Raw genomic sequence first — 27,916 nt, forward strand, 5'->3', positions numbered from 1 at the left:
CATACACACAGATAAATGAATGTAATTTTTTTAAAAGAAGATAAAGGGAATATAAAAGACATTTTTAAAATCTCATGAGGAAGGCGGTGGTCATAACAGGGATTTTTAGCAATCCCCTGGTACTACAGGGAAGAATGTTTTGTTTTGTTTTTTTTTTTAAAAAAAGTGTAAATTAGGAAACCCTTGTTTTGAACCTGGGTGATTTAAAATAAGAGTTTATCTATTTATCTTAACTAGCTAACATAGGAACAATGTTCTATAAGATATCTGTATTTTGAAATCAGCAAACTGTGTGTTTTGAAAAATCACTATATTAAGTAGCAAAATGCCTAAAATGTGAGTCAAAAAGTACGAAAACATTGGTGTTGCATCAAATTACCACAAAATATCTTCGGTAATAAAACATCCCTTGTTTTGTGAATATATTCCTTATTCCAGAAAGGACCTGGATCCTTTGCACGCATCTTTTTTCTTTTATACCTTACAATATATGAAGTGTATGGCAATTCCTAATTTAGGGAACAAAAATCGAAGGTGGAGTAAAGCTAACTTGATAAACAGCACAGAAGAGTCTGGGGTTTTCATGACTCAGAACCCGGTTTCCAAATGCACATTTGCCCTTTCCATTCCCATTTTCAAAGCCAACCAATGAAAATTCTTTTTTAGATGCCACAAATAGTTTTCATACTAAATATAACAGAATGCTAATCCTTGAATAAAACCTGGGTCTTTAATCCCAAGTACTGCCAACATAGGGGGTCTTAAAATTTAGGAGACAAAATCTGTGCTATTTATCAATTGGTTGGTTTAAGCCAGCTTAGCTCCAGTTAGCTTTGTAACTTGCGTTACACCTTTAGAGAGATTTTTAATACACAAATGCATTTACAGGTGTAATTAGGTAATGACTTGGTTGGATTTTTCAAGGCTTATAATGGAAGGCAACTTCCAACTCAAGGGCATAGCCTATCCTCTAGTTTTGTGTATTATCCTAGATTTTAAAGACCGGGTCATAGAGTGTGATCCTCAAAGCCTGCTACAAAAGTAGAGCAGAAATAAATTTTTTAAAAGAAGAGAGAAAAAAATGTAGAGCAGAGTCCAGGAGAGGAGGGCAGTGCAAAAGTCAATAGTCCAACTATCCCCAAACTGGACAGCTCCCAGAAGAAGCTGAAGTCTCCTAGCGCTTGCGAAGCTCTCTCCACTTCCGCTTCCGGGGACGAGATTGCCTCCCCCGCCCCCGCCAGCACTCCGCGGGGGCGGGGCTAAAGGAAGCCGGAAGTCAGACTGCTTCCGGCAGGGGAAACTCCTAGCTGCGGCTCCGCCGGGCTTGACAGGCGCGGTCTCTGCCGGCAGTGCGCTGCCCGCACCTCTCTCAGCCTCCGTTTCGCGTCCGACCGCCGCCGTCCCGCTGCCCTTTTCTCGAGCCTCCCCTTCCCTATGTTCCGGGACCGGAGTCCGAGAAGCAAAGACCCTCTTCTTGCCCACTCCCCATCATGTCCGAAGTGACCAAAGAGCTGCTGGAGCTGGTGTGGGGCACCAAGAGCAGTCCCGGACTGTCGGACACCATCTTCTGCCGCTGGACGCAAGGTACCAGGGCAGGGCTCGCCGTTCCAGCCCAGCCAGGGCTCTGGGAGTCGGGCAGGGGCGCCTCTCTCGGTCCCAGTACCCCGGCTCCATCACCTCGGGTCCTTGGCGCTTGGCCCCAGTGCCCTGCTCTTCGCCAGTACCCGTGCTTGGTCCCAGTAACCACGCTTTAGACACTCGGGACACCCGCGTTCTGTCCCTGTAGCCTCGTTTGGTCTTGGCATCTCAGCTCCAGCCTCTCTGGCACCCTCACTCTTTCCCTGTGCTCGCGCTTAGTACCCTGGCTTCAGTCCCTCTAGTATCCGTACTCTTTCCCTGTACCATCCCTTGGTCCCAGTACCCCAGCTCCGGCTGCTCGGCTTCCTGCACTCGCATTCTTTCCTTGTACCGGCGCTTGGTACTAGTACAACTCTAATCTTCGGGTACTCGCACTCTTTCCTGCAGAGCTTGATCCCACTACCCCTGCTCTGACCACCCTCGGGACTCTGCGCTCAGTTCTAGATCCCGGACTTGGTTCCAATAACCCGACTTGGGCACCTGGGGTACACAGCGTTATTGCCTTCGCTCAGGCTTGTCGGAGACCCTGAGCACTTAGTGGTTCTCAGCCTTCCTAATGTTGCTGCCTTTTATACAGCTCCTCATGCTACGGTGACCCCTAATTATAAAATTATTTTGCTACTACTTCATAACTGCACTGTTAAGACTATATATATATATACACATATACATATATGATATATATAGACTATATGATATAAGTCCTCCCAAAAGGGTCGCGACCCACAGGTTGAGAACCATGGCTGTAAATGGCTTTTAATGGGGAGAGCTTGGGTAAAAGAATGTTTACCAAAGAACCCAAATGCCTCTGCCACTCTGGGCTGACCTGCTGCAGGGGGGAAGGGGGGAAGAGCCCTGGGACTGCAATGTATGACACTAAAAAGGGTGCCACTGTCAGGATCATTACACCTCCAGCCTCCATGTGAGCTTAAAGTTATCAGTGTTTAGAATGTTTTTTTGGACGGGGGTTGTGAGGGTGGAGATCTAGGTGACTAATGCCGGAAAGCAGTTTCATGTTGTAATTAATGTAGTTAGGTGTGGTGCTCTGAATGGAAACACGGTATTGCTCTCTGCAAGATTGTTCACTTGGCCTCAAGTATCCCTTATTTCGTGCTGGTGTCTGATATTGTTAGTTACATTCTTGAAAGGATGATGATGGATCACAGCACTTTCTCTGCTAGTCCAATGATGTTCAGAGTTACTCTTAGAGGGCACTGATAAATGGTGCTGTGGTCATCGTTTGGGATGATAGAGTAGTCATAGGGTACTACTGACTTCCTGCATTAGTAAGGTGGCTTGATTTTGTGGTCGATAAATGCATTGAATTGACAGCTATAACCTCAGGCTTGGGAAAATAAGATGTAGGTATAAAATGGTTTGTAGAGCAAAGTTACACTCAGAGAGACTACATTTGTGAGGTTACAGTTATGAAGCTACTATGTTGCTTTGCTTGTTAATTTAAACCAACAGAGTAGCACTTAATTATTAGGTTTTCATTGATGCCACAGTTTCAGTTAACTCTTTGGAAATCCATTTAAGCTAAAGAAGTATGCATTTTGGGTTATTTCTGAGGAACTCTTATTTAAATATCTATTTGCTTTCATTTTTTTTACTTAAAATATATGTATATGAGTCTTTTGCTTCTTTGTGTGTATGTGCACGACATGCATACCTTGTGCCTACAGAGGCCAGAAGAGGGCATTGGATTCCCTGGAACTGAAGTTATGTATGGTTGTGAGCCTGCATATGGACTTGGAACTAGAACCAGGGCCCACTTCCCAAGCAGCCTGTGCTTTTAGCTACTGTGCCATCTCTCCAGAGCTCCAATTTTGTGTAAAGTCAATAAGTCTTTTAAGAAAAGGCATGAATTGAAGTTACTTTTGTTTTTTAAACAAGGTCTTACCATGTAGCTTTGTCTGGCCAGTGCTGGGATAAAAGACAGCGCCATGCCTTGCAGCTCCAAACTGGCTTTTTTTAGTTTGACAATTTGTTTTTTTGTTTCCATTTTCTCCTGGTCATTTGCCTACCTTGTGAAAATAAGTTTTCACTTTTTTTTTTTTTTTAGTTCATTGGCAGCACTCGCTCTTTTCCTGTAAACCACACTGGTGTCCCGAGCCCTGGCCTCCAAAGCCTAGGATGGCAAAGCAAAGGACAAGCACCTGTCTGGTCATTAGTGAGGGACAAAGAGTCCTGGGAACACTCAAGTCCCCAGAGCCAGCCATGCAGGCATCCGAAGAAAGTGTTCCAGACTGCAGGGCCTTACCCCTGTGAAAGTCTTGGTGCCTAATGTTCTCTGCTGGTTAAGTGTTGCTTGGGGGGGGGGGGAGTTGGGAGGAGTGGGAAGGGGAAGGGAATGAACATTCTAAAAGTAATATGGTCATATAAGCCATTAAAAGAACATTGGCCCGCATTCTGAATGCAATGAGTGTCACTGGAAGCTTTGGAGCAAAGGAGACAGAGGTTCTGGATTGAAGTTGATTTGGTTGCTGTGACAGAGAGTAGACAGTGGTGAGATGCTAATTAAGATCAGATGGTCCCTGTTGTAGCCCAGGAGGAAAGGTGCTAAGGATGTTAGCATTGGAGACAGTAGGAAGTGGTCATGTTGACCATGTCCCAGCAGAACCCAAATTAGTGCCTTCTGACAGAAATAGTATTGATCATACTGATGGGGACATTTGATGTTCAGGAGATCAGTTTTCAGTGTGATTGTGTAACTTGGTGTGTGGTAGACTCCCTGCCAGGGCCAGGGACTTTTCTCTTTCTAAGTGTTCCTCTGATGCTGCACCAAAGCTGTCATGCATAGTGTAGGCACAGCTTTTTAAAACATCTTTTAAGAAGCATTTGGGGACAGTGCTTTCCTGGCCTTAGCTTAGCTCTTCCTAGGAGCTCAGGAAGCCCACTGTCCCTTCCTCCAAACTTCGTGTTTTATTGTTTCACCCTAAGCTGTGATGGAAAAAAAGGTATCTATAACTGCTTAACGTGAGAATATCTTTTTTGTGATGGGGCAGGGCCATATTTGATTAAAATTAGATTTTGAGGTTTTCAGGAATAAGAGATAGTCTTTATTATATAATAGGAAAAATACAATTTTTATGTTAATGAAAAGTGAGGGATCATTTAAAAATATAAAATGGCCAGCAAGATAGCCCAGTAAGGAAGGTACTTGCCTCCAAGCCTGACCACCAGAGGTTAATGTCAGAACTTCCAGGCTTGAAGGAGAAAGATAACTTCTGCAAGTTGTCCTCTAACAATAGCATAAACACACACACACACACAGTTCAGTACTAGGTCATTTGGGTCAAAGTTTGAACTTAGGTTTTCCTTTCTTTTAGCATAACTAAATTGTAATTGTTAGGTAAACTGCTTACCTAACAACAACTTTTTAAAAGCCACAATGTGCAAGCACAGGAGAGGGTTAATTACTTGGTACCTTAAATATGTAATATAGTTTCATTAATTCAAAGATTTTAAATATCTACAATATGATGTTATGCTGACAGGGTTTATAACCTTGAAAGACAACAGAGGGTAAATGTATCTATTCTAACACTATTAGCTAAGGAAAATGAGACCCTTTTCAGATATTTAACTTAGCCCAGACCATCTGACTTATAGTACTCTAACCAAGTCTGTGCTGTTGATTTTACACTAGTTACTAAGACTTTAGAGCCCTTAGTTGTCCAGTTGGTTGGAGAGGTATGTGTATGTACAGTCGAGATTGAAAATAAAGACCAAATTTGCAAAAAGGTTCATGGCCCACATTTAAATTAGGTGTTATAAAATGTGAAATTGAGGACACTGTGTCATTTCACTGTGTCACTGTATGTTACAAGTATTGCAGAACTCTATGCCAAATCAGTTACTAGATGAGTAATTTTAGATTTAATCAGAAATTGTTCTTTTTCTAATAAGCAAATAAATATAGGAAATAATTTGAGTGAAAAAACATTTGACAAGAAAAGTAGCCATATGTTAACAAACTCATGTTCAAGGGTACAAATCAAACAGCTCACTGTAGCGTGATTGTAACCATAAGCACCCACCAAGGATCTTGATAGATGCATCATAACGGATTTTTTTATCAATGTTTTTACTTCTTCTTCGAATACTGGTGGACTCTTTAGGGAATCAAATTCTAATTCTCTTCTTCTTCTTCTTCTTCTTCTTCTTCTTCTTCTTCTTCTTCTTCTTCTTTCTTCTTCTTCCTTCTTCTTTCTTCTTTCTTCTTTCTTCTTCTTCCTTCTTCTTCTTCTTCTTCTTTCTTCTTCTTCTTCTTCTTCTTTCTTCTTCTTCTTTCTTCTTCTTCTTTCTTCTTCTTCTTTCTTCTTCTTTCTTCTTCTTCTTCTTCTTCTTCTTCTTCTTCTTCTTCTTTCTTCTTCTTCCTTCTTCTTTCTTCTTTCTTCTTTCTTCTTCTTCCTTCTTCTTCTTCTTCTTCTTTCTTCTTCTTCTTCTTCTTCTTTCTTCTTCTTCTTTCTTCTTCTTCTTTCTTCTTCTTCTTTCTTCTTCTTTCTTCTTCTTCTTTCTTCTTCTTCTTCTTCTTCTTCTTCTTCTTCTTCTTCTTCTTCTTCTTCTTCTTCTTTCTTCTTCTTCTTTCTTCTTCTTTCTTCTTCTTTCTTCTTTCTTCTTCTTTTTCTTTCTTCTTCTTTTTCTTTCTTCTTCTTCTTTTTCTTTCTTCTTCTTTTTCTTTCTTCTTCTTCTTCTTCTTCTTCTTCTTCTTCTTCTTCTTCTTCTTCTTCTTCTTTTTTTTTTTTTTGGTTTTTCAAGACAGGGTTTCTCTATGTAGCCCTGGCTGTCCTGGAACTCACTCTGTAGACCAGGTTGGCCTTGAACTCAGAAATCCACCTGACTCTGCCTCCCAAGTGCTGGGATTACAGGCGTGCGCCACCACACCTGGCTCGGATTCACTTCTGATTTGCTATTTATTACACGAACTGAAAGTCTGTAGAACTGCACTCCTACCCCGCACTCCCATGCAGTACTGGGACTCCTTCTGTAGTCTCCTCGGACAAACAGTGCCGGTCTCTTGGCTTTAACTCTGCTATTCAAGTGCTGGCAAGGCCCAGCCCAGCTTAGCAGAAGAGAACGTGTGGGACAGGCGGATTCGAATGTATGGCCCCAGATTCTTGGCTTGGCTTCTCAGTCCTAGGTCAGACCTGACATTTATGTGATAACCTGCACTTTTAGTTGTCACTTCCATGTTTTCCCATCCACCTTAACTATGTCCAGCTCCCCACTTGCTGTTATCAGGAGCTCCGGGGTGTTGTGGATAACTAACCCTGTCTGGCATCAGCAGACAGTCTTACACCTTAGCTGAGCCCTGCTCTCCATCCCTGTGCTCGTGGTCCTCTCTTTTCTGCCCCCTTTCTCCTTCCTTCCCAGACTCCTGAGATCTCGCTCACTCTATCCTCAAGTCCCAGCCTTCTTTCTACCTCTTAATCACAGGCTCTAGCCTTTTTAGCCACTTCATTTTAAATTGGGGAGCTAGGTTCATATAACAAAGGAATTTGTTCAACTTGGGGCAACCAGATCTTGGGGTACAGAATTTATCATTTGATGGGAACCCCAATAAGCTGCCCTTGTACATCTCAGAGTCATCATCACAACAGGCACTCAGTTCTCACCTTCTTTATTCCCTTGATCCCAGCCAGTGGCTTTACTTTTCTTTGTTTTAGAAATTTTCTAAGACTTATTCTGTTAAGTCACCAACTTTTATGTTTTCTGAGCTCAGCATCCCATTACAGTGTTAAAAATTAATGAATTTAACATGAAGGCAGATAATGTCTTGATAGTGTTGTGAAAACTACTTTAACTTTAAGGTGGGTCCCCTATACCAGTCTCTAGTACTGTAAGTCTGTAGGGGGTTGGGAGGGCGCGTCTGACAGCCTCTCTCTGGTTGGGAGTCACTCTTGTAAGTCACTGCATTGGCCTCCATTTATTTCTTTTTGTCTGTCTGTCTGTCTGTCTGTCTGTCTGTGGCTGCCTGCCTATCTATCTATCTATCTATCTATCCTCTATTCATTCACTTTGGTTTTTGTTTTGAGATGGGATCTCACTATGTAGCCTTAGCTGCCTGGAACTCACTAAGTAAACCCAGGTTGGGCTCAAACTCTGATCTCACCTGACCCTGCCTCTTCAGTGCTGGGATTAAAGCATATGTCTTTTTCTCTCTCTCTCACATCCTTCATTCTTTTACATAGTCAATGAAGGGTCAAAATAATTCTTCATCCTGCCCCCTCTTTCCTTCTCTGAAACTTGTACAACAAATGGTTTGCTTCTGCTGTTTCTCCTGTCATTTAAAGTCTGGCTGTTCCTAGCTCAAGTTTCCGTTTGCAGTATGTCTGATAGCGGGCTTGATCCAGCACTTATGTCTTAGCACATGCCACAGCTGACTACTCTTGTATCTAATTGATCTTTTCTGGAACCTCTGCTACTATCTCTGTTTTGCCTGCTTTTCTAAGCTGTCATCCTGCCTGCCTTGCTGGCCTAGCCTCTGCTCACTTTGTAATGTTGACAGCTTCATCATCTTCGCAGTGCAGTGGCATTCACTGTACTGACCTGTTCTGGAGAATTGTGTTGCTATCTGTAGTCCCAAAGCTTGCCCTGAGGCCCAGTATCCTGACATCTGCCTGGTAGCAATGGCTCCTTTACATGTTTGAAACTGATCTATTTTACATCTTACATCGTAGAAACAAACACCCCTGATCGTCTTCCCTTTCAGAACTTCAACAAACATTAACAAGCAGTGATTATACAGCATATGGTGAAAAACAGCCACAGATACCTGTATAATAAATTAACATAAATATAGATTATAATAAATGCTGCCTCTGTGAGGCCTGGGAGAATACTTAGGTCTTCCAGGAAGTCTCTCCAAGGAATTCACATCTAACTTGAGTCCTGAAGAATATGAAGACCAGAGTAGAAGGAAGCGTTTCATCAAGAGAGAAGAACAGCATTACTGTTCTTTACTTTACTTTAGCTGGGCAAAGTAAAAGTAGAATGGAGGTCCATTGAATTGGCTGATCTTACCATGTCTTTAGACCAGAAAAGGGGAGTTTATGTTTTATTTTACTTGCTCTGAGAGTCTATAGAAATATTTTCATCAGGTCGTGACCAAGTCCGTTTTCCATTTCTGTAATACTCTCCAGGCAGTACAGATGACGAGGAGGGGTTAGAGATGAGCTGGGCGGTATGCTTGGAAGCCTTTATCAGTCCTCTAGGGGGAGGGCCAGCTCTCTGAACCATAAGCGGATGAGATACAGGACACATTCGAGGTAGGTTTTGGAGCCTTGATCTAAAAGGAAGGAAGAAGCCTGAAAGATGAGTCAGAGTTTCTTCAGAAAGGGCAAGCACGTGTTTCAGGCAGAAGGAGCATTGTGTACAAAGGTGTGGTGGAACATACCTGTGGTCCCAACACTTGAGAGGAATGTCTGAAGACCTGGAACAATCTCACCAGGGGAACTGAAGTCACTGCAGAGCCACTACAGATGCCGTGTCTGCTCTGTAGTTGGGGATTTCTTGGTTACAGTCAGTAATGGAAGTTGAGGGAGAAGACGAAATTATTAGGAGTAGATAAAATTCTGCATATTACCAAAGAGAACACACAGAAAGGAAAAAGCCTAAATCTCAAGGCCAGGGCCCTGGGAGCATCAGCTTTTAAGAGGGGCTGCAGTGAGATGGAGGAGAAACATGCAACAAAGGACCAGAATGCACGGGCCAGCGAGCGTGCACAGAGTGAGCTGCTGCAGCCAGGGGTGGGTGACCGCATCTGCAGACACTGCACTGGGAACACTGAGCTGTTGCATGTGGATACCGGGGATAGGGCTTCGAGGCCAGGAGAGAGGGTGTGGGGTGGATTTCTTGGTGGAATCACTGATGTTTTTAAAAACTGTGAAACATTTAAATGCTGTCTGGAAGAGATAAAGGAAAGACATGGTGAGGAAGCGCTGGGTCTTTAGCTTTTTGGTTTCTTTTGGTTTTTGTCAGTAGAAACTCCAGAGGCAACTCTCATTTCTTCTATATCAAGCATGCTCCATTTACATGGAGTAGTCAAACTTTAATTTCACTTTAGAAATACCATTTAAAAATAGCTCTTCCTCTCCACAGGAAAGTAGCTTTTATTAGGCCAGTTACATCTCTACTGTGCTCTTCATAGAGCCTTCCTATTTCCATCCTTTACAAAAGAAGCAACCTTTATAGTCCTGCAAGAACCAGAGTTTCCTCAGGCTCACATAGGTCTGTGTGGTGCGTGCCTCTTCTCTTCCCTTTTGCCTATTCGCGCTCCTTTCTCCCTCTAACCTGCCCTTCAGCTGCATTGAATTTCCCTTTGCTCTATCGACATTTCCTGCTCTTACAGTCATTTCCCTTTAATACCGATACTTGGTGTGCTTGAACATTATTTGCCTACCCTTGTTTCCCAGCCAAATGCCCTGCCATAATCAGCCTCCAGTTCATCTGGCAATATTTGGCTTAGGCAGAGTTAGTTGTTTCTTTCTGCACCCAGGACACCCTTCAGTCTTCTATTACATTAACATATTCTTTTAGTTTTACCTATTTACATGTCATTTCAACTGGATTGTCAACTCCTGTAGACCGGCCACTGTAGCAGTCTTGTATAGATTCTGAATTGCACATATAAGATCTAGTACTTATGAAATATAAGCAAACCCAGTGTGTTGTCTGGATTACTGAATTTAACCATTACTGAAATTCAGTAGATCCTCAGTATATTGGAACTAGAAGTGAACATTTAGAAATAAGACCACTGAGGCTCAGGGAGATAATCTGATTTCCCTCACCCCCCACCCCCATTTTTCTAGTGGATTCTCTTGACTTCTGTCCCATAGCCATCTGAATACCTTTAGCTGCTATCAGTTAATGCTGATTAGGAGTATTTAAACTAAGATAGAGCCAACCTATGAACACTCACTTTCCACCATGCCATTTAGTTCTTAAATTACAGGATGTGACTCAAGGATTGAAATAAAGTAGGTAAATAGGCAAGTATTCTGGCTGTCACCTAGCCCACTGCTCCCTTACAGTGAGTGCTCCCTTACAGTGAGTACTCCCTTACAGTGAGTGCTCCCTTACAGTGAGTGCTCCCTTACAGTGAGTGCTCCCTTACAGTGAGTGCTCCCTTACAGTGAGTGCTCTCAGTAATTATCCTTATAAGGGGAGGGGGCCTAAGTGAACATCAACAAAAACACTGTCTGGAAAAGGGTGTTTGGATTTCTAGTCTTCCTTTAAGCAAATTAAAGTAAAAATGAGATTTAAGATGCTGGAGGTGCGGCTTAGCTGAGTGCAGCTTAGCTGAGTGCAGCTGAGCTGAGTGTGTGCTTGGCGTGCGTGAGCTGATTTCATTTAGTAGACTAAGAATTAAATAAAATCAGACTTAATGTCCTTCCTGTTAAAGTCCACTTTACCTTTCCTGGGTGTAAAGTGTGTATGTGTGTGTGTGTGTGTGTGTGTGTGTGTGTGTGTGTGTGAGTGAGAGAGAGAGAGAGAGAGAGAGAGAGAGATTATATAAATATTTTGGGGGAGAGACAATAGTTATGTAACATTTTTCAGAGTCTTCTTGGTCTTTTAAAAGGTCAAGCATTTTCTCCAAAAACTGCAGATATTTGCTGTTGTGAAACATGATCTCAGAGCAAAGTACACGAACAATTCTTTTATAGATGCTATTGAAACTATTTTTAATCCTTGCTACTTGCTTTCATTTTTAGGGTTTGTGTTTAGTGAATCAGAGGGATCTGCATTAGAGCAGTTTGAAGGTGGCCCCTGTGCTGTTATTGCACCTGTTCAGGTAACATAGACTACTTTACCAACTCCTTAGATAGGGACGCGTTTAAAAGTTTAGCACTTGCCTTTGTTTTCTGATGTCTGTACTCTGTAGAACAACCAGATATGCCCATCTAACACTTCTTAAACATAGAGTGCTAACTATCCAAAATGAAGATAAATTCTTTATTTTAGAGCACCAGTCCTTACAATAGTAGCATTTTGACAGTTTTCAAGGGAAAAGTAAGGGGTGTGCCCTTATTTTTAGAAGACTGGGAATTAGAGATAATATCCCTGTGTAATGTAATGAGCCTGTTGATCCTGTAAGATGTACACATTTAAAGGGTATAATCATAGCAATTAGGCCTTGATCATTTATTCCATCTACAAAGATGTCTACAGAAAGTCACAGATGAGTAAGTGCATGCTTTCATGGCCTAAATGTTTTATATTATTTTTGGCTAAAGATTGGCCTTTCTAAGTAAGTTGCAACCTACTACAAGCACAATTTAAAGAGTATTTTTTTCTTTGTACAGAAGAGTTTTGTTTTGTTTTCAGAATGGCCTAGTTTTAAATCTTAATGTTTTTGAATTTCAGAATTGACTAGTGCTATGAACTGTTAAATTGCTGGAATCATCAGCTTCTGGTTTACTGTTATAAGTGTGACTGACTGTCACTGTAACCTAAAGCTAGTCATACTTTAAATGTTAATTTAATTAGAAATGATGCAAATTACCCACTGGACATGCAGGAAACATTTCTAAACTCTTAGTTACATAAGTTCCCAACATTATCTTCCTGATGCTAACATCACTCAATTAAAAGGAAGTTATTTTTCTTTTCTGTAAAAGAAAAGCCATCACTGGAATGGAGAGATGGCTCAAGTTTTAAAGCACTGTTGTTCTTGCAAACCCAGACACATGTGATGCCCGTACACAAATGCAGGCAAAACATTCATACACATAAAATTAATCTAAAAAATAAAAAAATGAAAAACAGTTTGAGTTATTTAAAAATACACCTTATAGATCATCTTGTTTTTATTTCTTCAAAGAATAAAGCTAATTGTTTTCACATTGGTAAAATTATTAGGAAAAATATGAGTGTCTAAATCTTGCTTCAAAGTGGTTAAGTATATAAAGTGAAAATTTAAATATAACACTAATTATAGAACATTTATATATTCTGTGTGATTACATATATTTACATACTACTAATATTATTTCTATTTTGCCTCCGGAGTGAGGCAACTTTCAGGTACCAATAGGAATCTTGTCTGAATCTGAAGATCTTTGCCCTGTCATGTGTATTACATTTAGAAATAGTCACTGTGGTCAGTAATAGTGCTATAGGATTGGAGGTCTGTGAATATAGTTAAACAGAAAATAGATTACAGGCATTTAAAAATCAGTGTATATCAAAAATAAACAAGGTATAACATTAAAATTTTGACTGCCTTGTTACAGGCCTTTATTTAACATAGTGGGTTTGCTTTGAGAAACATGCCAATATTTTCAATCAATAAACTTGTTTTATATATATATATAAATACATTATATATATATAATTAGTGTTTCTGCTTAAGCATCAAAATTAAATCATTAAGAGTAACAAAAGAACTTAGTCAACATAATAATAATAACATTTTGAACTATTTTAGACCATGATACTTCTAGAAAATGTACATAGGAATATCATTAAACAGTTAATTCATTTATTAAATAAGAATTTACCAACATTTATTAATAGTATGATAAAGGAACTCTGATCCATGGTGAAATAAATTGAGATTTTATCAATACTACCAATATGACCAGCAGATTGAGGGGCAAATGATTTTAGGTCATCTTCTACCATGTGCCAAATATATCCTTAAGGAACCAAAACATTAATGTACCAATGCTCTAAGAACAAGGATTACTTTAAGCTCAGAAAAAAATTCAATAAATATTATTATTGAGGGATATTGCCTGTCTTTCACAATAAATTCGTACAAACCTTCCATCCCCAAAGGTCAAATGGGATCACAAAGTAGCTGTTAACAGGCACACTGACGCTAGACGAGAAAAAAGTAAAGGCATTTGCTGAGTGCAGGCCAGTAAAAATCAAGTACAGCTTGATTCTGCTTCCTTGTTTTTTTTTTTTTTAAAAAAAACTCTCTAAATATAAAATTGTCAAGACACATGTTGGTGGAGTGGTACTGACACTCTTGAATATTGCTGTCTAGTTGAGATTTGACTAAGATTCTGTGACGGTGTTGTAGACTGGTCAGAGTATGAATAATGTACTTCTGAGAAACTCTCTTTAAAAATAATCCTTCATATGGAAAAAGTTTTCTTCATGAAGAAACTCATTTATAGTAGCAAAAGCTGCAACCAACCTAATATGTTGCAACAAAATTTAAATGTTGACATAACAAGTAAATCTTAGAACTTCATAGAAGTATTGATTATGGCTGTTGATTTCTGGAAAAAACAGAAGATACGATGCTTAGTGTATTCATTATAATTCCTTCTTCTAAAAGTAGCTATGAAGAGATGGTGGAGGCAATGCTATATGCTGACAGCAGTAGTTAGTAGTAGGATAAACAACCTTGCTTTACCTTCAAAGTTTGTTCTGTAAGTAGGTACACAGGGTAGTTAATTTATGTTGATTGTTGATCATAGCATAGACTTAATTATAGTGCTTGTTTTATTTCTATGTAGGTACAGTAGGACTTTACTGTTGGGGTGGTCACATTCTTTGACCTGGTGGCCTGTTGGGTGCCAGGCGTATGCTGAGTGCCTAACATACATTTCCTCATATAATCCTTATTGAAATCTTTCAGTTTGTCTTAGCACTTTTGATTGATTAGTGAATCAAGACTCAAGCTTAGGTCCTTCTGACTAAAATCAGTCTCCATCCTGCTTCCTCATAGCATACAAAGAGTCATAATATCCCCCCCTCCCCATTTCTTAGACTCACCCTACGGTTCATAATCAATAGGTGGAGCCCAAGAACCCACATTTAAACAAGTCAGCTGACTGTGCCTTAGGAAGGCACTGTCCTATAGTCCATGGCTTTCTATGACAGCCAGTAAAAAATTAGAAATCAATTCATTTTTCTTTCAAACTATATAACTTGATGACTTATTTCATGAAATTGTAAGTTCTTGTGAGAAAATGATTACTCTAATAGTGGGATTTTTATCTGCCCTCATTTCACCCTCCTTTCTCCCTCTTCTCTCTCCCTCCTTCCTTCCCCCATCTTTCTCTCCACCCTGCCCCCCAGCCCCCCACACACACACCATGTCTTTCCATAGCACTGGGCATCTAGCACATAATCTCACCATGGTAGGCAAGTTCTGTACTACGAGTTTCATCCATGGTGCTTTGTCTTTTAGCTTATGACAGGGCCTTGTTAAGTTTCTGCAGATGGCCAGTAGTGATATTCTCTGTATAACAGACCAGAGCTACAGGAAAGAATGGACAATTGTTGTATTTAGATGTCTCCTATCCCAGAAATACAAGAGAAATGTAGAGATATTCCTGTAAACCTTCACTGCGTGAACAGATTACTAGGTTTCTATAAATCCAGTTTCCTATCTATTATGAGAATTGATTCTCTACTTATTAGAATGTATGTATCTGAGATGGGGTAATCTGTGAATCTGGAGCAAAGTTTATAGTTGTATATTCTAAGCAAATATCTGTATACCCTGACTTTTAACTATGGGGAAAGACTTTGAGTAAAACTACTCGAAAGATGAGAAGGGTGGAGTTAAGTTTTTCTAGTGTTTAAATAAAAGAGCTGCATGAGCTGTGACCACCATGCATTCTAACTGTTGCTTTAATTGTGTAAAGGCATTTCTTTTGAAGAAGCTTCTGTTTTCCTCCGAGAAGTCGTCCTGGCGGGATTGCTCAGGTATGCTAGCTGGCTTTAACATCTCTCTCTCCTCCGTCTTCTCCTTCAAACCTTCTCTGCGTCGCATTTCTTGTTAGTGATTCGTTTTTTTAAAAGTCTGTCTTCAGTAGGAAACAATTGATGGAATACTATTCTCAGTTTCAAAAAGTTTCATCAACAGTGACTTTGTTTTAAAATGTTCATTTTTAGATGTACTTCTGCTACAGTAAGAGACAGGAGGCAGAGTATTATGAGTCATAAGGCCTCATGCTCTCTTAACCTTTAGATGACAGTATGCGCATAATGAATACCCATATGCTCTGGTGTTTGTTTGACAGAGTCTCACTTACACAACAAAGCTAGCCTGGAACTCACTGTGTAGGCCAGGCCATCCTCCGATTGTGGTCCTTCTCCTTTGACTGCTTGTTGCTAGGATTGCATTCCCGCACCACCACACTGTGTGTTGCTGGTGGCTTCCCTCTCCGGCTCACCTGTTTTCTCTTTTTGCCTCATTGAGCTCTGATGAAGAACTCAGCATTCTTGCTTTATTTTTTTTATCTTTTATTACAATGCATTATTAAATGGGAACACTGAAAGTCATTATATTGCAGACGAAGCTATCAGAGTTTCTGCAGCTTGAATGGTTCTGATACAGGACTCCACCTGATGACAAACATTTGCACTCCACTTGGCAATTTACAAAGACCTTCCCTCAGTCGCAGAATTCTTTGTGAGTCTCACAGTTCCTTCTAGAAGAAGACAGGAGATTACAGTGCCAGCTTTTTGTGTAAGAACGGAATAGCTTTTGTTCTAACCCATGACTGCAGAATCTCCTCCAGATTCTGAACTGAGGAGTTAAAAGAGTCCTGGTCATATATCTAGTGTGAACATGAAATGCACAACTTCAATAAAGAAACTCTGAGAGTCAATTATCACCATGCCTTTTAATTGCTGAAAACATTTCTTCCTCAAAAATATAGTCTCTGACAAATTTGAAAAACATTATCATAATGTCATGAAGACTGTGTTTTGAGGTGAATGGAACCATTGCTGACTGTAAAATGTAATATAGGACGCAGTTACACTGGTTTCATTTGGAAGTGTGAGTGTGACGGTGCATTGGAGAGCGGACACCGCTTGAAAGAGGGAGGGGCTGCCCAGGTTCTGGAGCAAATGGCCTTGTTTGTGCCTTTCAACAAAACCCCAGTGCTCAGCATGCTGTGGTCTGGTGCGGCTTCTGCTTAGTACTTCTGCTACAGTAATGGATTGTGGTTTGTGTGCGGATGGTGTCTCATTGTCTTGCTCTTCTTCCTGTAAATGGACCAGGCAGAATGCAGCAGATGAGGAGAACAGAGGTCCCCGGGGCCCTGTTGTTCCTCATGTGTGATTCTGCAGGAAAGGGAGTTAAGTGCTGAGGTGCTCAAGTGGAGACTTACTATCTCTCATGATGTTAAACTCTGCACTTTTCAGTCTTCTTCTAGCCGATGTCAGGATTTAAAGTGATACTATTTATTTAATCTTCAGGCACATTGTTCTTCTAAAGAGTAATAGACAGTCTTCTGGTTATATGGATTTTCCTTATTCTTAGACAACACTTGATTTTCATTATTAAGCTGAGGCATTCTTATTGTTTCTCATGACTCGATTTTCTTTTCCAGACACACCATTGTAACTTATACTTTGGTTATTTTTAGAGGAAGAGCAGAAGGAGCTTCTTTGTCATACCTTATGTGATATTTTAGAAAGTGCTTGTGACAGCTCTGGATCATACTGCTTGGTCTCATGGTTGAGAGGAAGGACACCCGAGGAAGCGGCTAGGATTTCTGGGAGTCCTGCACAGTCTAGTTGCCAAGTGGAACATTCTTGTAAGATATGTTTTTATTTCATGAAGTAATTTCTTGTTCTTTTGTTTTAATAAATCTATTGAAAATTTTGAAGAGAAGATATTTTATGTTTTGATAATACTTTCTCTATTTAAGTTTAATTAGCAATATTAAATATATTCTATCTCGTTTTCCATTGTTTTATTTAGTGTAAGACAGTGCTTTTTTTGCAAAAGGAGTTACATCTGTCTCTTAAGCATTTTAAAAATAATTCTAGCTAACTTCTGCTTGATGAAATCTCCTTTTAGTATTACAACTTTTAGATTTTAAAAATCTAAAGAACATCCATCTGCCTGCCTTAGCTCAGGTGCAAAGTGTTCTTTAGATGAGAGGTGCTTTCTACACCGTTAAATGCTTAAATATCCTTAGATGCTTTCTAGAACAGCAGTAGAGATATTTTCTTAATTAAACATTGTTATTTTGCTCCTGAACCTTTTGGACATTGTTATATATTTGAACTATGGTAATTTTAGTTTCGTTTTACTCATGTCTTAAGTTTTCCGCATCTTGGCTGTATTTTCTTTATTTTAAATAACACAAATAATTCCTACTCTTGTTCATAAAAAATACACACTTGATCATTCTTGAAAGTGGCCTAAACACTGCCAAAATGAAAGAGTAATTAGTGACTTCTGGCGGTGGAGAAAATAGAAAGGAGTTGCTCTTTGGTTGTCTCTGGAGGATTATAGTTAGGTGAGTTTTGATAATTGTTAGTTGCCAAATGTATAGACTGAATAAGTACTTTATTCCATATATATTGTAACATACTCACTGCCTTCTATATAAAAATGATTTTGTGAAAGACAGATACCAGGCATCAGGAAGTGAATACTGTGTGTGATATGGATCACTCTTCATATAGAACTGTCTACAGACAGTATTGCCTCCCCTGAGCTGAAATGCCTCTGTTTTTACTACCCATTTTTTCCCTCCCTCTAGGATTAGAACAGCTTGTGCTTGGCAAATTTTAATAACACGTTTGCAAGAAGTAATTTTAAAAATTTAAACAGTTGTGTAATGTTTTCTTTTCAGACCTTTAAAACATTGTCTTTCAAAAATAATTTATTTTGGAATTGATAACGACATTTAAAGACAAATGGAAACTATTCAAAAGGATGACAATATAGCATCATTTATGCTCACTTCTAATGAGCCTAATGTTTTGTGAATTTTACTGTGGCATGTAAGCATGTTAATAATTCCACTTGCAATACTAAATATTGAGAAAGGGACACTTAAGCCATTTGAAGTGTTTAAGCTCATTTAGTCTTTTACATTAGTGTTATATTTAGCATGACATCAGCACATGCATACCATATGCTTACTCTGGAGTGGTGGTGCATTTCCGTGCTAACATGTTGACAAGCTCTAGAGTAAAGGGCGTCATAGCGCATTAGTTACCTATGTCACTAATTTAGATGTGCATGTTAGATTGAATCCTCCTCCAAAAAGCCGTGATATAGGATTTTCTCGTTCACTTAGTGCCTCATTTTAAAAATAAACATGACATAAAACCATACTTAAAATATGATTGTAACTTCACATATATTTAAAACATTTTATTAACTGAGAATCTGAGAATTTATCGTAGATGCTGACAGTTGAACTGAACTTACATTGAAATATTTATTCATATAACAGTATGTTCTACCTGTCTCTCTTTATTCCCATCTGTGGTCCTCCTCCTGTCTTTATTTCCCACCATCTCTGACTGCTAAGCCTTATTTTTTTGCTTGCTTCTTGAAAGTACTATCTTTATGTCAACTTTACAGTGCAGCATAAGCAGTTTATAAAACAATATAACTTGGATTAGGTTAGATAGAATTATTTTGTCCTCAAAGTTTAAATGTGAAATCTTTCCCCTCTCATTGATATCACACTGTGTACAGCATTACCTCCATCGGCTTTTGTGGTGTATATATATTTTGCTTGTTAGTAATGCACACTTGTTTGCAGTAGTGAATTCTTGGGCTTAATTTCAGTTTGTTTCCCACAGAAACCAAAAGATAAATTAAACAATTTGAACTTCTCAAGATTTTAGATAGTCATTTGAAACATTGAAAAGTTAAAATCAGGCTATATAAAGCTAATGTGATATTTTAAACTGTAAATAAAAGTTTTAATTCTGGTTTCATAATCATTTTTTAATCATTAGTGAAAATGTGTGACTTTCTATGATTTGCTTCATTGCAAGAAAGTAGTCATTTTGATTAGCCATTTTTAAAGACATTATCTTCTGGGAGCCAAGACTGAATCTACATTTCAGTGCTGGTTAGAGCTCGGTGCTCTTAGGATTCCTCTGTGGACCTCCACTCCACTTTCCCAAGTACTGAGGCTGAGGCCATGACCACTAAGTGAGGGAGGCCTGTGCTCACAAGAGTGCCCAGCACTTGGTGGAGCCTTAGTAAATGTTCTCTTTCATTTAAATGCTTTCATTGATTTCTTTGAAAAATTTAAAACTTGTAGTTTATTGATATAATTTATAAACAGTTGCTGATTGCATGAATGAATGAGGAAACAAACTTAAATCTGTCCTTGAGCCTGCAGTTTCAGTGCTATGCCTAGTCTATGCATTTAATTAGTGAGCACTAAGTCTAAGGATTTTATATAGAGAAAGATTAGCCCTTATGGTTACTGCTTTCCGTAAACTAGGGCATTATTTTAAAATCAAGACACATGACAATGTGTGGCAAACAGTCCCTCCTATTTTGCATGTTCTCTTAGCTGTGACTGAATTGTACAGAGATGTTCGTTACTTAGAAACCCTTCTGTGTTCTCAGTACTATATCCATTTTAGTTATAACCATAGTAACTAAGATGATGAACTATAAATTCATGTTGTTTTAAAGTTCAGAGTAAACTGAGAATTTTAAGGGAATAAGAAAGAGGGAATGTTTTGATTGCTTGAAAGTATTTACAGCCTGCTGTGTGTATCTTGTGTCATTTATTTGCCATGTGTAGTGCTGAAAAGTGTCTTTTATGTATAGCTGCCTTGGCTGTCGAAGAGCTTGGCTTTGATCGATTTCATGCATTAATTCAGTAAGTAACATTGAAACATTTAAAATACTTACCTTGTGGACACATTGCCATTTTAAGTATGTTCATACTGTGGAAAGATCCTTAGATAAAGATAGCACTTCTTAACTTAGACACAAGCTTAAAATACCTTGTTTGAGCAATTACTTGATTTCAGATTTAAAAATAATATATACATGTGTATGATTCTAAGTCCTAAAGTAACTATCTAAATACATTTGTCAAAACACTAAATCAAATATCTCTTCCTCATTATCAGTGAAAAAAATCATTTTATTATGTTTTTCTGTTCTAAGTGAATGTAAACCCATTTTTAGTGAGCTAAATACTGGGATCATTTTTCTGCCAAAAATGCTTCCTGTAATTTTCACCAAAAGCACCCATATTTCATCAGAATATTCAAAGGTTTTATTACAAAGTCAAAGGGAGGTTGCTATGTTGACAGAATGATAGATGACGTTTTGAAATTTAACATTAATTTCTTTTAGAAGAAGTCCCAAATGCATGCTGTAGTTTCATCCCTCAGATGTTTGTTGAAGAGCTTGCATGCTTTAATAATAGTTTTCTGGTTGTTGAGGACCTCTCTGAAGAGGGTCAGTCTGTGGTCTAAGTAGACTGAAGAACTGGGGCAGCTACTATACCCAAGAGAGCAGGAGGCTCAGTCCGTCTCAGGAGACTGGGTTATATGTGGTAGGAGCTGTCAGGAGTAGGTTTTGTTTTCTGTGTCTAAATTTTTGTTTTTAGAACTTGAAGATTCTTAATAAAAATCTCTTGTTTGTATATAGTAATGAATAAGAATTTGAAACTTTTTTCCATTTATGAATGGAGTAATCGGGATATTAATACTTAATTCTTCTTCCCCCCCAGAAAAAGATCATTCAGAACTGTATCAGAATTAAAAGATGCTGTCTTGGACCAGTATTCAATGTGGGGAAACAAATTTGGAGTCTTGCTTTTTCTCTATTCTGTATTACTGACAAAGGTTTGTTTAAGACGATTTACTTTCTTAGCTCAGTGCTGTTTTTCCTGTTTGCTGTTAGAACCTGTGTGGCCGATGTTTGTGCATCCAGGGTAAGACTCTTTGGCATGTGAGGACTTTGTTCCTGCCTCCACTCATGCTTTAACCAGCTCCACATCTCCTCCCCTCTGCCCTTATGGACTGCAGAGGTGGCTGATAATGTTCTAATCATAGAATGTTGTCAGGGCTTCATGGTTTGGGTTTCTCTGATCTTAGCAATATCTCTGCGCCTAACCTTTTAGCCCCTGTGGAGACTCTTTCTGACCCCTACCTTTTCTGGATTTATCTGTTAATCGTTAACGCTAATTTCTCACACAGTGTCTAATTTAAAAAAAAAAAAAGCATTTTCTTTCATCATTTTGTTTTCTTCTGTATGTGTTCTCTCACTCATTTTCTCCTGAAATGTAGAATTCCAGAAGAGTCTTTTCCTGGTCCCGTGTAATTGTTCTTAGTTTTCTTCTATGGGTAACTATTTCTCTCAGCTTACCTCTCTGCACCTAACACCAACATGCACACATCTGGTCCTGTCTTCTTTGCAAATGTCAATATCAATTGCTTGTGGTCTTGCAATCACACATGGAATATCTCCTGATTATACCTTGTCTGAAATCAGCTTTTTTTTTCTTCCTTAATGTTTTTTGAGCATTGACTCTGTATGATAGGTATGTGACATCCTTTTTTAATAAAGGCTTTCTATTTTTTCATTATAAAAGTGGCATGTTGATAATTCTATTATGGTCTTGATTTGAGGTGTTAGTTTTTAGATTTATTTATTATATGTAAAAGACTTTTTGAAAAAATAGACACTATGACTTAAGTTTGTTGATAAGACTCAAGAGCAAACTCTGGGTAGTAAGGGAGCATTTGGTGTATGTAGGGCCTTCAGAGATGAGAAGAGTTTTACAGACAGCAGGAGAAGCAAGTCTGAAGAGGAAAGGGATTTGGGGTATAACACAGACTTGGGGCTCATACATACTTCAAGCCTACAGCAGTAGGGTAGACCTAGGGACAACTGTGAAAGGTGATGTTCACACCTTTTACATAAGAGGTCTTGTGAATTGTGCAAAAATATTTAAGGTTTCATATCATCAGAATTGGAACACAATATAATGTTTAATATGGAAATGACAAGATCTTATTGTGTGGATAGAAGATGCCTGCATTGGAATGAGAGTTTGTGATGAAGAGATTTGGTAAGTGGAAACCTAGAATCAAGGAAACTGAAGTAGTATTGTAATAGAAGTCTAAATAAAGCTGGATGGTGGCCATAGAATGGAGGAGAAAAGGGAAAGTATTTAGAATCAAGAATAAATAATAAGAGAAATCAGGCAAATACTTGAATGAGGTCAGTGGTTAGGGTAGCAGTAGTGGCAGGGCTAAGGTATTACACCTCAGGAGCTGTTCATTCTCCACCGCTGTTTATGCTTCAAATTCTGATGCTCCCCATATCCCTGACCTCTGACCTGTGTCCCAGCCATTGTGTCAGCTGTTCCCTGGGATAGCTTTGACCCCTTGCTCTCTAAAGTGATTCCCCCTTCTGCCCATTGACTGCCTTTTTCCCACCATGCATTTTGACATGCATTTTGTCAAAGCCTGCTTTGTTTTGTTCTGTAGGATGACAAGTCAAGATCACCTAGCTCTCAGTTTTCCCCTTTGGTACTTAGACAATCTTTTAACACTTTGATTGCTGGTTGTCTGGTCCGCCCTCAGCTGTGACCTCCAGTATAGCAGTCAGTGGTTCAAGTTAGGTGAACACTGCTGTGGACATCACTTCCCTGCTCTTCCTGTGCTCCTCCAGCCTCCCCTCTGTAAGACGGAGGGGAAATCAGGAGACTGTGTTGAAGAAATGAGAAATTGCCTGTTCTCATAACTGATACTTTATTGTGTTACTGTATATTTGAGTTACCAATTTGGGGAAGAAGTATACTCATATGTAAACTTTCCAATTTCTTCTTATTATACCTCTGGTATTAACTGCATATTTCTATCTAAATTCAAAAGTCTATAACTTTATTATAAAGGTTTTTTTTTCATGACCTAAACTAAATTTAGTTTTCTCAATAGGTATATTAGATTTAAATTTAATTTATCCTGAAGTTAAATAAATATTAACTTTTGTATTGAATGAGTTCCTCTTCTCTCTTGAAAACTGTTATCTCTGTCCTTTTAACCAATATTAGACATACTACCTCTGAGTCCCTTAGTGTCCTTCATAGAGCCCATGAAAGCAAATGGAAAGTACTCTTTGGGGACCTACTACTTACCAGCTCAAATACAAATCTGGGTAATTTGAATAGTATTTTACTAACATATAGTCCAAACTGGTCATCTTTTGCATTAAGTGAAGTTCATGAAATTTTGGTTTCTCTAGGGCATTGAAAACATAAAGAACTCAATTGAAGATGCAAATGAGCCCTTGATAGACCCTGTGTACGGGCATGGCAGGTAATGGCTGCAGTCTCTGTCTCTTACTAAATCTAGGTGTTAGGAGCAGGAGGCTCTCTGATGAATGTGTTGGTAGCAGAATTCCATGGTCTTGACTAACCCTTGGCCGCATGTATTGTCCTGTTTTAGTCAGTGCTTGCTATGTGTGGCCAGTGTTGACATCCAGTTTCAGGTTGTTTACACGTAACTCTTATGATGATGAGTGTCTTGAGTACATTACTAACGGCAATATATATTAACAAAGTGTTCTTTTTAATCCATTTATGGCCTTTTAAAAAAGTCTAAATTTACCCACATTAACTTAGAAATAAATATTTTCTTACCTATCTGGGTTAGTTTCTTCTAGAGTTGAAACAATTCTTTTCTAGTTTTTTTTATTTTTTTAGCTTATTTTACCCAGATCAGTAGAACAGAGAAATTAATGTATTCTCACACAAGTCCTTCCGTTTGCATGTGTCTGCTTTAGCTGTTAAGATTCACCTACCTTCCACCAGACTGCATGTAAAATATAATTGTAATGGTCTCAGTCTCTTGCAGAGAGCAGTATGTTTGCTGAGGGGTGGGAATTGCATTTATAAGGATAAATATTTCAAATGTAGTTAAGTATTATGCTGATTTATTAAACTGGCTTTTGTAGATTTTTCTCCAAGACCCATGACTTCACTAGCCATGATTTCCAGTGCCAGTTGCTTCTTCAGTACCAAATCCTAAAATTATGCTCATACAAGTAACATTATGTAGACTGAGCAGTTTATATTTATTCAAGTATGTATTGGTGTATGTGTGTGTGTGTGTGTGTGTGTGCACATGTCTGTATGTAAGTGTACATAATAACAAGTAAAGGAAAAAGTAAAGAAGCCATTAACTTAAGAGCAAAGAGGTGCATGGGAAGGGTGAAGAGAGCAAAGGGAAGAGGGGGGATAATATAAATAATATAATATAAATAATATAATATAAATAATATAATTATAAATGCAAAGTGATTACATAGCAAAACAAACGTACGACTAAGGGAAATGAATTTTTAGTCATTTAAATGTGGCATCTTAACGCTGTTAGGCTTCTGAGATTGCAGGGTGCGGGCTCAGGCTAGCACTGTGGCCTCACTAAGGCTGGATATGGGAAAGGGAAGCCAAGGGTTTCGCTCATTTTGTTTTAACATAATTTAATGTAAAAAGTCATTTAAAATTGTAGAACTTACTTGAAGAACTAGTTTTGTGCCTATTTTAACTGATATTTAATTTTCACTGATAGCCAAAGCTTAATCAACCTCCTGCTGACGGGGCATGCGGTATCTAACGTGTGGGATGGTGACAGAGAGTGCTCAGGAATGCGTAAGTATCATCTTTGCTCTGTTCTTAAATGATTAATAATTTAGTGACATATGAAAGATTTATCTTTATTTAATGGCTCTACATTATGTGGATGCTAAGGTAAGTGCTTTCTATTACAAGAACCCTTTATGGTTTCTAAGACACCGTAACATTAAGTGCAGGCTTTTGGAAGCCATCTTGAGTCTCAAATCTATGAGCTTAGTCAGGCTTGATCCTCTAGGTTTTGGTTTTCTCTGGTTTGTTCCTGGGACTGTAGAGCTAACTTTAGAGATGGTAATCTACCTCTTCGTAGTAACATACGGGCACTTATCCAGAGGCAGTACTGCATGCAGTGCTGGAAGCTATGGGAAATTACAAAGAATGTGAATTACTTGTTCTGACAAGGTCCTAGCTTTTATTATTCCTTTTAATCTGCACTTACATGCTGGGCAGATGTAATGTCTTCTGAGGCTTTACACCCACTCAACTTCAATCAGCAGTACCATGTCTGGGACATTGTCACAGACATCAAGTGAGGCACACTGACTAGAACGTTCACTTAAACAGCTGCTGTGAGGCTCTGATTAAATCCCCTTCATTTGCTACTGAGCAATCTAAATTCATTTGTTTAGTCATTTACCTTTTATGGAGTAAGTGCAATAAGCCTCCTACTGAAATGTCTATCATAGGCGGCGAGGCATCATAGTTTCTGTTCATAAGCAAATTTATACTGTTTTCCCTTTGATTTGATGTTTGACAGCATTGTTACCAAACAATAGAGAATATATTATGTTTGAGAAAATGTTATTAATACTTTTCATTCCCAAATGAATGATTCTCAACTTTTAATTTGAATTTTCCTCAAACTTAGAAACTTGTATAGCTAAAACACAGAAAGTATCCAATGTTAGGAAAATTTTTGAGTTAAAATTACAGAACTCCAGAAGTTACAGAACACAATACAACCTTTTACTGTGCTGTTTGGAAATCAAAGCCTGACTTCCTATACTAGAGTGCAGCATAATTGACTTAGTAAGATCCTGGCTTTGCTGACTACATAGATATAGAAGTCCCCAGAGTGCTCTGTCTGTTTTGCTCTTTGTCCAAGCACATCCTGAGGACTCTCCATTCTGATGTAGCTGTGAAAGCTGGTGCTGATCTCTTGTGTAATGTGGAGGTCTTTGATTTCGCCCTGCTCCCTCACCCCAAGAGAAATCTGCTCACGTCACTTTGATCTCACCTTCTCCCTCCTCCCAAGAGAAAGCTGTTGTAATGGAGAGATAACTAGAGAAGGAATTGCAGCTAAGTAGTCCACCATTCTACCTGGGCTCTAGCACTGCTACCTATGCTGCTCGCTGTGCCCACAACTGTTCTTTTGTTCATTTCTAAGTTTTCTTGGTCCAGTTTCCTGTGCACTCTATAGTCTCTCTCATGCTATGCTGTTATAAAACCCAGATGGCCTGCACTCCTGCCTCCCCTAGGTGCACAGGCTCTTACCATTCTGAGGGTCTTACCTTCGTTTCAGAATTTGTTCACTTGTATAAGCCTTGGCTCCTGGTATATGCAAGTTCATACATTGCTGATTCCTGAAGTACTGCCATGCGAGGCTAAGACAGCCATTCACTGTGCATAGTTTAAAGTAAAGTTTAGGGACTGAAACTAAATAATGGCTAAAGGATAGAGCTTTCTTCAGAAAGAAATTTTCCCTTCAGTCTGTTGGCATGTTGACTTGAACTTAAGCCTGTGTCCAGATGTTTAAGTGTAAAATAAAATCCATACATTTTTTTCAGCATTTGCTGTGTATATTTCTGGTTTAGACAAGATGGTAGGAAGTGTGGAACATAAATGACAAGTTATATAGTAGTTTCAAACAATGAGGCAAACTTCTCTTGCCTTAATTTCCTTTTATTTGGAAGTAATGCCTTTTATTTTGGAAGTAATGGCTATTGTAAATAATAAGAGTTCTGTTATGTCTGCAAGGGCTCCTAGGAAGAGCTCAATTCTCTGTCAAATGCACATAGATGATTTGCTGCGTGGTGAAATGAGACGTATTGAAATAAGAACCATAGACACGCTGAGGAAGAAGGAACCTTTTCCCGCAGTGTTTATATTGGCATTAATAGACACAGGAATTTTAATGTGGACGGGTAGTATGTGCAAGAGGACTTTGGGGTAAGCATACACATTATATGTTTAGACAGGGAGACAGCAGATGGAACAGAGTAGTGTACATTATTTTGAGACCTTAAAATCATGAATGGTCAGACCCCAGCTGAGAACAGTTAAGGGTAGAATTTTTAGGTGTTGGAACATGACCATAAGCTTTAAGACTGGTAGGTGATTCTGCTGAGTGGGCAGCCAGGTTTGGGAAGCAGTATGTTTGTGCTGAGCACTGGTAAGGGAAAAGGCTGTAGCAGCATGGGCTTGGGTGGGAGCATGCAGGCTGCCCAGTGCTTCTCCACTGTAAGCACTGAACGGAGAAATAGCACAGTAGGATCTAGGGGAAGGGGGGATGCTGTCAGCTCAGAGTATAGCCCTACTAGAGAGACATCACAGTTTGTAAGCTGTGGCGCACAGCATAGACAGGAGAGAGGTAAGAGTGACAGACAGTGGCACAAGAGGGAAAAGATAGCAGCCTATTTATTTCCTTCCTATAAGCAATATACTTTGGATATGTGTTTTTAACCTCAGTATGGTTAAGAAACCAAGACTTGGGTGATTATTAATTTGCCCAAACTGAAACAGTAGAAACTAAACTACCAGGATTTCTGACCATGAATAAAGCCTCTGCTTGTTCTGTATAGAACGTCTTTTGTGGTAGAGTCTACAGGAGATTAGAACTTGTAGGACTTTTCCTATTAGTGATAAGGGTGAAGTGAGGATAATTAGCAGGGTTTTAAACTGCATTTAATACTCATTAGCAT

At 39.0% G+C, this 27,916-nt stretch overlaps 1 protein-coding gene across 6 annotated transcripts in view; it reads left to right on the plus strand.

The window, feature by feature from the left end:
• Window positions 1–1,286: 1,286 nt before the first annotated feature.
• The window catches only part of Mindy3 (MINDY lysine 48 deubiquitinase 3), an 82,221-nt gene continuing 55,591 nt past the window's right edge, over window positions 1,287–27,916 (plus strand). For 2 of the 6 annotated variants that reach the window (XM_052156380.1, XM_052156381.1), the window contains exons 1-8: window positions 1,287–1,584; window positions 11,361–11,440; window positions 15,258–15,318; window positions 16,992–17,162; window positions 20,168–20,219; window positions 21,084–21,198; window positions 23,606–23,679; window positions 24,934–25,013. In XM_052156380.1, coding sequence (XP_052012340.1) covers window positions 1,491–1,584; window positions 11,361–11,440; window positions 15,258–15,318; window positions 16,992–17,162; window positions 20,168–20,219; window positions 21,084–21,198; window positions 23,606–23,679; window positions 24,934–25,013 — 727 coding nt within the window. In that variant the 5' untranslated portion in view covers window positions 1,287–1,490. Of the gene's footprint in view, window positions 1,585–11,360; window positions 11,441–15,257; window positions 15,319–16,991; window positions 17,163–20,141; window positions 20,220–21,083; window positions 21,199–23,605; window positions 23,680–24,933; window positions 25,014–27,916 lie in introns of those variants that run through there. The other 4 variants (XM_052156382.1, XM_052156383.1, XM_052156384.1 and 1 more) reach the window with 4 other exon arrangements.

Source organism: Apodemus sylvaticus, chromosome 14 (assembly GCF_947179515.1).
Source record: "Apodemus sylvaticus chromosome 14, mApoSyl1.1, whole genome shotgun sequence".
NCBI lineage: Eukaryota > Metazoa > Chordata > Mammalia > Rodentia > Muridae > Apodemus > Apodemus sylvaticus.